General features: G+C 42.3%; 1 protein-coding gene across 1 annotated transcript in view; it reads left to right on the plus strand.

The window, feature by feature from the left end:
- The window catches only part of RNF213 (ring finger protein 213), a 454,388-nt gene that overhangs the window by 330,711 nt on the left and 111,406 nt on the right, over positions 1-12,271 (plus strand). Inside the window, exon 46 of the mRNA XM_089682127.1 lies at positions 11,520-11,727. Within this exon, the coding sequence (XP_089538253.1) occupies positions 11,520-11,727 (208 nt within the window). The remainder of the gene's footprint in view (positions 1-11,519; positions 11,728-12,271) is intronic.

The following is a 12,271-nucleotide window of genomic DNA, read 5'->3' on the forward strand; positions in this document are numbered from 1 at the left end:
ATGGTGGCACAGGAGGAGATAGCTGTGGGGGATGGAGTGGTAGGAAGAGTGGAGGAGGTCGGCAAGTTAGCAGGGGGTGGGGTAGGCTTCCCTGAAGAGATGGGTTTTCAGGGTGCGCCTAAAGGATAGGAGAGTAGGTGATAATCTGATGGGTTGGGGCAGGGAGTTCCAGAGGATGGGTGACACCCTGGAGAAGTCCTGGAGGCGGGCATGGGAGGAGGAGACCAGGGAACTAGAGAGAAGGAGGTCTTGTGAGGAGCGGAGTGTGCGTGCTGGGTGGTACTTGGATATTAGGTCAGTGATGTAGTTCGGGGCAGTATGGTGGACAGCTTTGTATGTCAGCGTTAGGATTTTGAATTTGATCCGTTGCGCAATCGGAAGCCAGTGGAGGGATTGGCAGAGGGGGGTGGCGGAGACAGAGCGGTTGGAAAGGTGAATGAGTCTGGCAGCCATATTCAGGATCGACTGAAGCGGGGATAGCCAGCGGCGAGGCAGGCCAGTGAGGAGGGAGTTGCAGTAGTTGAGTCGTGATATGATGAGAGAGTGGATGAGTTAACCTCTTTTTACTGCATTAGTGGACAGTGTTCATTATCCCTTCATACTGCAGCATGAAGAGGTTAATTAGCACTGCTACCGATCACTAATGCATCAGTGACCATTGGCAGTAGATGAACCCCTTCCTGCTGCTCATTACAAATCCCCCATACTCCCCAAGTAGTTAACAGTTCCTCCTTAAAGTCTTATCACAATGTCTACATAACTACATACTCTTGTTGTTTATCCTCCATTGGCTGCTGCTTTTACTCAGCTTATCACTTACTCAATCCAATTTGCAGAGTCCCTTGCAGCGCCGCTGTTTCTTCCTGTCCTGGTCTCTGAATAACTTCATGTCAAAGGCCAGGACTAGAAATCATCTGTTGGGCAGATCACTCCACCTGACTAGGAGAAGTGTGTGTCTTCTAGCGTAGTGCCGACCGGGTGCGGGAGGATCGCAGATACCGCTCCAACACTCAGCACCATGCTACAGATCAACAAGACCACTGTGTGTTCCAGGTAGCAGCTGAGATGTGTGCACTGCTATGCATCTTCAGTGGAAAGCCGCCCTCTGTAAGGCTGACTTTATCCGTCACTGTACTGTGTCATCACTGCCTTCTACCTGCGCCCCCTCCCCTCCATTGAATTGTTTCTCCCAGGCCTTCCGCCCACCCTTTGTCCCGGCCCTGTATGGATGAGAAGTGGTAAAGATATAATTGGTGGCAGTATTGGCTACCATGTCACCTTAAAGGCTAAGTTCACCTTTTTAAAATAATATATAAATGCATATCTTTTTTGCAGGTAAAAAATGTGCATGTATTCATTTTTTTATCTTATTATTTACACCCTAAATATGTTACCTTATTCTTTAAGCTGGTCCATTTTACATTAAGTACTCATACTCTGGTGATTATGTTAGCTTGCCTCCTTATCTCTTTTCATACTTTTTCTCTTTCTTATCTATTTTCATAATTTCTCTCTCAATTTTAGTACAAAGTGTTGCTTAACCCCCCAACTGATTCTGTGCCCTCTTAATGAACTCATACATGTGTATGTGTTATATATATATATACAGTCATGGCCGAAATTGTTGGCACCCTTGATATTTCTCCAGGAAATCATGTATTTCTCACGAAACGTATTGCATTAACACATGTTTTGCTATACACATGTTTATTCCCTTTGTGTGTATTGGGACAAAACAAAAAAAGGGAGGAAAGAAAGCAAATTCGACATAATGTCACACAAACCTCCAAAAATGGGCTGGACAAAAGTATTGGCACCCTTTCACAACTGCGGATAAATAAGAATGTTACAAGCATGTGATGCTCCTGTAAACTCACCTGGGGCAAGTAACAGGTGTGGGCAATATAGAAATCACACCTGAAAGCAGATAAAAAGGAGAGACGTTCACTTAACCTTTGCATTGTGTGTCTGTCTGTGCCACACTAAGCATGGACAACAGAAAGAGGAGACGAGAACTGTCTGAGGACCTGAGAACCAAAATTGTGGCAAAATATCAACAATCTCAAGGTTACAAGTCCATCTCCAGAGAACTAGATTTGCCTTTGTCCACAGTGCGCAACATTATCAAGAAGTTTGCAACCCATGGCACTGTAGCTAATCTCCCTGGTCGTGGACGGATGAGGAAAATTGATGAAAGATTGCAACGCAGAATAGTCCGGATGGTGGATAAGCAGCCCCAAACATGTTCCAAAGACATTCAAGCTGTCCTGCAGGCTCAGGGAGCATCAGTGTCAGCGCGAACTATCCGTCGACATTTAAATGAAATGAAACGCTATGGCAGGAGACCCAGGAGGACCCCACTGCTGACACAGAGACATAAAAAAGCAAGACTACAGTTTGCCAAAATGTACTTGAGTAAGCCAAAAGCCTTCTGGGAAAACGTCTTGTGGACAGATGAGACCAAGATAGAGCTTTTCGGTAAAGCACATCATTCTACTGTTTACCGAAAACGGAATGAGGCCTACAAAGAACAAAACACAGTACCTACGGTAAAATATGGTGGAGGTTCAATGATGTTTTGGGGTTGTTTTGCTGCCTCTGGCACTGGGTGCCTTGACTGTGTGCAAGGCATCATGAAATCTGAGGATTACCAAAGGATTTTGGGTCGCACTGTAGGGCCCAGTGTCAGAAAGCTGGGTTTGCGTCCAAGATCCTGGGTCTTCCAGCAGGACAATGACCCCAAACATACGTCAAAAAGCACTCAGAAATGGATGGCAAAGAAGCGCTGGAGAGTTCTGAAGTGGCCAGCAATGAGCCCAGATCTAAATCCCATTGAACACCTGTGGAGAGATCTTAAAATTGCTGTTGGGAAAAGGTGTCCTTCCAATAAGAGAGACCTGGAGCTGTTTGCAAAGGAAGAGTGGTCCAAAATTCCGGGTGAGAGGTGTCAGAAGCTTATTGATGGTTATAGGAAGCGACTGATTTCAGTTATGTTTTCCAAAGGGTGTGCAACCAAATATTAAGTTAAGGGTGCCAATACTTTTGTCCAGCCCATTTTTGGGGTTTTGTGTGACATTATGTCATATTTGCTTTTCTGCCTCTGTTTTATATTTGTTCCAATACATACAAAGGGAATAAACATGTGTATAGCAAAACATGTGTTAATGCAATACCTTTTTTGTGTGAAATACTTGATTTTCAGGAAAAATATCAAGGGTGCCAACAATTTCGGCCATGACTGTATATTTCCCATTGTCAAATACAATGTATAAAACGCTTTCAATAAAATCGTATTTAACCCAATTATAACAGGTAAGCTACTCTAATGTTCAATCTACCCTGTAGTCTTATCTTTGTGTGTGCCTATATATATATATATATATATATATATATATATATATATATATATACATACATATATATACATACATATATATACACACAGTCTCAGCATAAATGAGTACACCCCAACACAAAAACATTTACCAGGAAACCTTTACTTTCCTTTCAGAATCAACATTTTCTATGATACACTATATTACAAAATACTCCCACAAATGCGGGCCATTGATTGCAAACAAGATTTGTTAACTTGCACACACAAAAAAGTATTTTTCCTAACAAATTCATTCCAGACGATGTTGCAAAAATTAATACACCCAATGTAAGACTTAGGAGCAAAGCTAAATTTTTTACAAAATCCTGATTAACAAGAATTCAGCTACAGGTGAGTCTTATTATTCATTAAAAAGGTGTCCAGCAGACAGGTATAAAAGGGCGTTCGTTAACAAAGAAACATCTTCCCATTTCATGCTGTCAGCCATGGCACCACATGGAAGAGAAATAATTTCTTTACACAAGAAAAGTGAAGGCTACAAGAAGATCAACAAAACTTTACTTATCAGTCAGAATACTGTAGCAAAAGTGATATAAAAATTTAACAAAGATGGAACTGCAACCACCTCACAGAGATATCTAAGCCTTCCACAGTTCAAGTTCACTGCAGTTAGCTAAAGAAGTAGAAAGCCAAACTGGGGTGATTTTTTCCCATGACACAATATGGCGTACAGTGTAGAGGAATGGCATGCATGGGTGTCGTCCATGAAGGAAGCCTCTCCTAAAGCCCATGTACAAAAAAAGCCGCCTAAAATTTGCCAGGGCCCATGCTAAAAAAGAAGACGACTCTGGAGTGATGAGACCAAAATAAATGTTTTTGGAAATTATGGTTTCAAAACTGTATGACATCACAAAGGTGAGGAGTACAAAGAAAAATGCATGGTGCCTACAGTGAAACGTGGTGGCAGTGTCCTTTTGTGGGACTTCATGAGTGCTCTTGGTGTCGGGGAACTGCTTTTCATTGATGGTATCATGAAGTCACAGATGTACTGCTCTTTATTGAAAGAGAAGATGCTACCATCACTCCGTGCCCTTTGTCATTGTGCACCTTTCCAACATGACAATGATCTAAAACACACATGTAGGGTTGCATCTCTGAAGAACAGGGTGAAAGTGATTCAGTGGCTAAGTATGTCTCCTGATCTGAAACCAATCGAACACCTATGGGGAATTCTGAAGAGACAAGTTGAGCATCACTCTCCATCCAGCATTCAGGCTCTAAAAGAGGCCATTCCTGAAGTTTAGAAAAAGATAGATATTGCAATATATTGCCAACTTGTTCATTCCATGCCTTAGAAGACTTGGCGCTGTCCTTACAAATCATGGAGGCCATACAAAATACTAGATGGAGTAGTTTTTGTTGTGAGGTGTGTAACGATTATGCGCAATAGAGACATGGAGGCTGTACACGAGAGCCATCTTGTTAAGGTCTCAGCCATTTTGTTTTCATGAACAATCCTCTTTAACCCCTCCACCCTCCTCTTGAAATGGAAGTTGTAGCTGGAAGTTGTAACGGACTTCAAAAGAGCCTCTTATTGTAAATAAAACTCAAATAGCGGCCATCTATAGAGCTGTAAAATGCTAATTAGGCTTTGCAGGATGTCTATTTTGCAAAGACACTTTCCTCTGCCCTATTGTAAAACAATAACTCAGTCAGCCATCACACATGACCTGTTAGGCTATTGAGCTTAGGAATGCAGAGCGTGCCATAAAACATCTATTCCACATGTAACCATTTCACATACAGTTCATAGCATCCAACAGGAACTGGGCACATTAATATTGGGTATATATTTTAATAGAGAATTTTATGCCGAGCCAAACAAGGTCCTACATGACTATGTTAGCACATAGGAAAGGGAAGAAAGCAGTCTCTTCCCTCCTGGGTGACAAAGGTACGCTGTGTTTGATATCCCTGGGTTTGAAATATAATTCTGACTATTAATCTGCCAGTTGCTAGAATACTACCTGCACATATTGGAAGTTATTAATATTGGTATGAAATTGTAGTTGGGACTTGGTCATATTTCCTCTATTACCTTGTTCGAGATGGGACCATAAATATCAGAAGCACTTTTTTTTATTTCTTCTGGTCATGTGCTTGCAGAAAATATATGGTTTAGGGGGTCTTTAGGAGTTTTACAAACTCTGAAAGCTGTAAGTGAAAGATGAAACCCTCCAGATTCTTAGAGAAATTTTTGCGTACCTTCGATTTTCAACATTTCGCAAAAAGGCTCAATTTAAAAATGACAAATATTTGCTATTTATTAGCTCAATGCAGGTTAAGATTTTATATTTAATAGGAATTTTGTCAAATTTGCTGTGTTGGTGTCTGCTAATAATGATTTTATTATTTTTTTATATCGTTTTGATAAACATTTGTGCAGATGTTGTGGGACCTTAAAAATTAGTAGCACCTTCTTTTTACTCTACTGGTCATGCTTTCAGAAAATATATGGTCTGGTGGGTCTTTTATAATCTCTGAAAGCTGTAAGTGAAAAATGAAACCTCCAGATTTTTAGAGAAATTTGGTTTACATTTTTGTGTATATTTGATTTTCACCATTTTCACAAAAAGGCGCAATGTAAAATTTATATTGTTGGTATTGGCTAATATTGATTTTAGTGTATTTTTAGCAAAAAATATTAATTTGATAAGCATTAACGCAAATATTGCGGGGCCTTAAAAATCAGAAGTACCTTCTGTTTATTCTTCTGGTCAGGTGCCTTCAGAAAATATATGGTTTAGGGCAGTGGTGGGCAACCTTTTTTTTCAACTGAGCCAAATCTCGCCAAAACCACGATTTAAATTTATTTTGAGAGCCACATTTTTAAAACTGAAAATTCATCCCCCATATAGTAATTCATCCCCCATAGTAATTCATCCCCCATATAGTAATTCATCCCCCATAGTAATTCATCCCCCCTATAGTAATTCATTCCCCATATTGTGTCAATTCACTTACCTTTGCTCCGCGCGTTCCTCTCGCCGTGTTCCCGCGCCGTTCCGGTCTTCAGGGGGGACTGTGAGAGGAGAGGAGTTCGTCACGCTGCCCCGCCTACATCCTGACAGCCAATGTTTGCCACGCTCCGCGGGCTGGATTAAAAGGTACGCCGGGCCGTAGTTTGCCCATTGCTGGGCTAGCTGCAGAGTCCTGACTTTTGGGGCGGCCGCCCGAGAGGAGGGAGGGGAGCGGGCGCCCGGCACACAGAAGAGCCGCATTAAAATGTGTAAAGAGCCGTGGCTTGCCGACCACTGAGCTACGGCAACCCTATTGCCTGTCACCTGGTGGGCTGTGTGCTCCGGAGCCGCAGCAAAGGTGAAAAAGAGCCGCATGCGGCTCTGGAGCCGCGGGTTGCCGACACCCGGTTTAGGGGGTCTTTTACAAACTCTGAAAACTGTAAGTGAAAAACTAAACCCTCCAGATCTTAGAGCAATTTGGTTATTTTCATTTTTGTGTACATTTTGATTTTCACCATTTCACAAAAAGGCGCAATTTAAAATTGACAAATGTTTGTTATTTATTAACTCAATATATGTTAAGCTTTTATATTTAGTAGGAATTTAGCAGGAATTTTTAAAATTTGCTGTATTGATATCTGCTAATAAAGATTTTAGTGTACGTTTAGCAAAAATATCATTTTGATAAACATTTTCTCAAATATCATCGGTTCGTAAAAATCAAAAGCTCCTTCTTTTTATTCTTCTGGTCATGTGCTTTCAGAAAAATATATGGTTTAAGGGGGAATGTTACAAACTCTGAAAGCTGTAAGGGAACAATAAAAAAAAATGGAAAAATTGAAAAAAATGGTCTGGCCAACTGAGTGTAAAAGTGGAGCGCAGGACCTGGAAACTATAGGGCTAAAGCGGTATTAAACCGAGAAGCAAACATTTGTTATATTGCTGCTGACAATTTCTTAGATGTAATTCATTTTCTTTTTTTAGGCTTTCTTTCTTCTAATTTCATCTGGTGATCTGGCCATTAAGTCTATTGTTTTTCAAATGAAGAAGCCCTCCAGCAGAGTGTAACAGTTACAGAGATGAGTCACCCAATGTATACCATCTAACACTAGCAGGGGTGCTTACAATAATCAGCTTTTATTTATTTATGTGAAACCTATATCCCAGAAGGAAAAAAAATGGTTGCTGTAACTGATTATAAAGTGTTAGCTGTAACTGATTATAAAGTGTTAGCTGGAATTTGGCTTCAATTTATTAGTGTATTTAAATCTGCTAGTGCATCCAAACTCCCCTTCCCCCAGGATAACAATCTTACTGCCCAAATGTGCCCCCTGTGCTCCTTCATCCAGAGTGGGGGCACTCTAATACAGTTGGTGTGTTTCTGGCCAGATCACCAGTTGAAAACAGAAGGGAAAAAAGCTAAAAGGAAAATGAATGCAGTCATTTAATGATTGGTAAGGTGCAATATAATAAATGTTTTCTTCTGTGTTTAATACTGCTTTAACCCCCAAAACAAACGTTTATTATAATGCACCTTACCAATTCTTTGACATTGGTGAGCGCATTCGTTTTTGGTATTGGGTCTAAAATCACTTTAAAGACTAACTACATGTTTACTTTTACTTTGAATAGTTTGTTTGGGCCAAGCTTTCCTTTACTAATAGATGATGCGGACGCTGTCAGCACTGTATAAACTGTGTGTAGCATCAGATGTATACATCGCTGTGTTGTGGTAATGGTATGATGACTCACTGTCTGCTGCTGAAACAAAAGTTGGTATTGTACAGAAATAACAATGTCAAAAACAGCAGAATAGAAAATACCATTTTTTCGTCTCAAAGGTATCTTGAACAGTCTGAGTTGTGACTGAGACGGTGTGCTCACATTTCAGTTTTTTTAGATTAGAGGAGCATGTCTGTACCAGGAGGGGGGAGAGCAGGGCATAAGAAGTACTCCCCCACCTTCCCATCCATCGACAAGACCCTCCTTAAGAGGCCAGTCTGGTGGATGTGTGTGGTATATGCTTGATATCAAAGTCTACTCTGGAGAGTCTGGGTATTCATTTAGGTAGGAGAGTGTGAGCTCGAGTGGTGTGGTGGGTTATAAGGTAGGGAGCAAGGAAAGGAGACCGGGCTAATGGGGATTCCTGGTAATGTATGTGGCTTTATGGGGTATTAAGTGCTGTTTTTAAGGGTTATAGGGTAGGGTGAAAGATGGGAATTTCCTGTGTTTTTGGCTTTGTATTTTTATCAATGAATACAAGGCATCCTCTGATTGGCTGAGGTGGGCAGATAAAGTAACGACCTCCACCTCAGCCAATCAGAGGAAGCCTTGAATTTCTTGATAAAATACAAGGCTTCCTGTGAATGGCTGAACAGTGCTGAGCCCAACTCCATTTTGTTCAAGCAGAAGATGGAAAGGCCCTGTATTGCCATAACTCAGAGCTGTATACTGCATATAGTTGATGCTACATACAGTTAATACAGCACTGACTGCGGGCACATCTATTAGTAAAGCCAGCTTAGCCCAAACAGACTATTTAGGGTGATAGTAAACATGGAGTTATGCTTTAATAGCACTATGAAAGAATAGTAAGTTCAGGGTTATATTTCCAGTGCTAGTATTTGTGACACTTACTGTATCCATAGATCATTCTAGTCGCTCATCTTCGTATACACACTATTAAAGAATTGATGACACTGAGTAAGCTATGCTAGTTGGTAAAGCCAATTGAACTTTCAGTTTAAATCAGGTATGGTAAATATAGGTATATGCTAGGTGCATAAAAAGAAAAGGTGTGCAAAGTTGTATAGTTTTTCTTTGGAAAGCAGCCATAGCCTAAGGAGAAATGTCTGTCCCTTGTCAGCTTGCAGGAGAGTGGGCTCTTGCTCTCTGTGGGGAACCAGTGGTCTCTTTTGCAGTGGTCCAACACCCTTGCAGAGCTAGAGCTCTACAATCAACAGGGCCATAAGGTTTGTTGATTGCAGAGCTATAGGTTTGACCAAGAGGCGCGTCAAACCTCTGTATTGAGATCACTGCTTTCCTACAGAGAGCAAGGGTCTCACTCTGCAGCTGCTGGCAAAGGATACGCTTTTCTTCTTAGTTTGTGGCCTTTGGAAAGAAATTGAATTGTAAGACAATAAACATCTTTTGTTTTGATGCAGTTGGAAGATATACAGCTAAGTTAAACTGAAGGTAAAATCGGGCTTTAAAGACTAAGGCCCCTGTCGCATGGGCGGACTGGTTTTCCATTTTTCATCCATCCATTGACCGATGAAAAACAAACAGCAATGTATTTCTATGGACCAGCAGATGTGAATGAATGATCATCTATTTACCATCCGTTTACATCCGTGTCTGTTACGGTCCTTTTTTTTTAACGTAAAAGGGTACATCCAGATCTGTTGAAATGGAATAGAATGGATGTAAAGGGATGCCATCCGTTTACATCAGGAATTTTTTTTTTATAGTTTTGTCCCCTTTGATTGGTCTCTGCAACAATTACCGTATTTGCTGGCGTATAAGACGACTGGGCGTATAAGACGACCCCCCTACTTTTCCTGCTAAAATTTAGTGTTTGAGCTATACTCGCCGTATAAGACTACCCCTCTTACAATGCACACCAGTGGCAGGAATAGTGCCCCATCATTGGTATCAGTGGCAGGAATAGTGCCCCATCATTGGCATTAGTGGCAGGAATAGTGCCCCATCATTAGTATCAGTGGGGGGAATAGTGCCCCATCATTGGTGTCAGTAGGAGGAATGGTGTCCCAACATTGGTGTCAGTGGGAGGAATGGTGTCCCATCATTGGTGTCAGTGGGGGGTGGAATAGTGCCCCATCATTGGTGTCAGTGGGGGGGGGGGAATAGTGCCCCATCGTTGATGTCAGTGGGGGGGAGGAATAGTGCCCCATCGTTGGTGTCAGTGGGGGGGAGGAATAGTGCCCCATCATTGGTGTCAGTGGGGGGGAGGAATAGTGCCCCATCGTTGGTGTCAGTGGGAGGAATAGTGCCCCATCGTTGGTGTCAGTGGGAGGAATAGTGCCCCATCATTGGTATCAGTGGGAGGAATAGTGCTCCATCATTGGTATCAGTGACACCAATGATGGGGCACTATTCCTCCCACTGACACTTGCTGACCCTGTTCTCGTATGGTGCTGCTGCAGCCAGCATATGTGGTTGCAGCAGCACCTCTACACTGACCACTTACCTGCTGGTCCTGCACTCGATTTTCGTGGGGCCGCTCGGCTCCACCCCCTCGCCGGTGATTGGCCGCCTGTGTGCCTTTCCTGAGCTACAGTTCTGGCGGCCAATCACTGGTGAGGAGGCGGAGCCGAGCAGCCGCACGAACATCCAGTGACTGAACTGAAGGCGCAGCCGCGCTTCCTGGACCGGATCGTCGTGGGACCAGAACCAGGTAAGAAACAGCCGCTGCCCACCCCTGTACTTAGTGTCCCTTCCATTGTGGGAAGGGGGGGGGGCGGTGGCGGCAAAAGCGTGTATAAATGTGGCTAGCCGCATTTAGTGGTTGGGAATTTATCCATGTCAGTGGAAAATACTCTGGCCAATCAAATGAATAAATTTCCAAGCACTAAACGCAGTACCGCGTTTAGCGGTTTTCTGCTGCCAGGAGAGTTTGACTAGGTAAGTTCATGTGTAGCCTAAAGCTTAATTTTGCAGCCAACTGGCGCCTTATAAGCTATGACTAAAACCTTCAGAAATCCCCTGAGCTATACTACAACAGATCGATCTGTTCATTTCAATAAAAAGTTCATTCCAAAGCTGAAAGGTGGGCTTTTAAGTGAGATGATTGGAGGCCCTAGTGCACATGTGCAGTACATCTTCATGGATTTCCAAAAGCTTCAGCCAGAGACTGTATGAGGCTGTGTTGATTGCAAAATGGAAACATCTGGACAGCAGTGTTGTAAACAGGTATATGTTTAGTGTGCTGGAAAGTGGAAATAGAAAAGTACATTTATCTTTAGAAGGATAACATTAGATCTCTTATATAGGGTGGGCATAAAACAAAAGCAGTCTTCAAAGGAAAATAAGAAATGTAAAGAAAGAGACATCTTTTTGCCATCAGTCTTTTTTTTGTTTGTGATGTTAAGCAATTTCTATATATAGCATGTAATTTTATTATAATTTGGGCTTTATTGCAGGATTCACTATATGAAAGGAAACAAAAAGTTCAAAATGATAATGAAAAACGTGAATACTTTGAGGCGGAAGCATTGTTCTTGCAAAACTGCTTAAGAAACAGCAAGCGGCAAACAAAGGAAGAGACATCTGTACAACTCCTTCAGGATGTGGCCCGGGTGAGGCTGGCACTTGATGTGACAGCAGAAATGATGTCAGTCAAACCCAGAGGTATGTGGGAAAAGCATATGGAAAACAAATACCTGGAGCTAGGAGTAATAATAGGTACAACTGTTCATGGAATAGTGTGCACTCTCATGATGAGGGAGGGAGCTGAGTGTTGATGTGTGACTGACAAGCTCAGGGAGATAACTGGCAAAGATGCAAGCATAGTACACGTTCCATTCGTATTTAGGGTGGAAAATGTAACGTCCCAGCTCCTTCTCCCTCTGCCCCCCGATCCCCCTTCTGTGGCAGTGGGGGGGGACTTCTCCATTCATTCTCACTTTTTAAAAACAGTGCAGCTGTGCGGGGCTCCACCCACACAATTACATCATTTATTCACACAGATGTCTGTGAATGAATAAATTACAAGTACTCTCTGCCACAGTGGCAGATGGATTTAAAGTTTTAATGGGCTGTGTGGGGACCGATGAGCGCTCTCCTAGTCCACTGACATATTCTCAGGCTTTCAAACAGCCCGCACAGAGGTATGGACTGAAAGCTGGAGGACATGTCTGCAGGAGCCCACATTGCACCCATGGTCTAGTGATTG

This window comes from Staurois parvus, unplaced genomic scaffold, assembly GCF_062004578.1.
Source record: "Staurois parvus isolate SC_StPar_1 unplaced genomic scaffold, SC_StPar_1.0 ptg000286l, whole genome shotgun sequence".
Classification (NCBI taxonomy): domain Eukaryota; kingdom Metazoa; phylum Chordata; class Amphibia; order Anura; family Ranidae; genus Staurois; species Staurois parvus.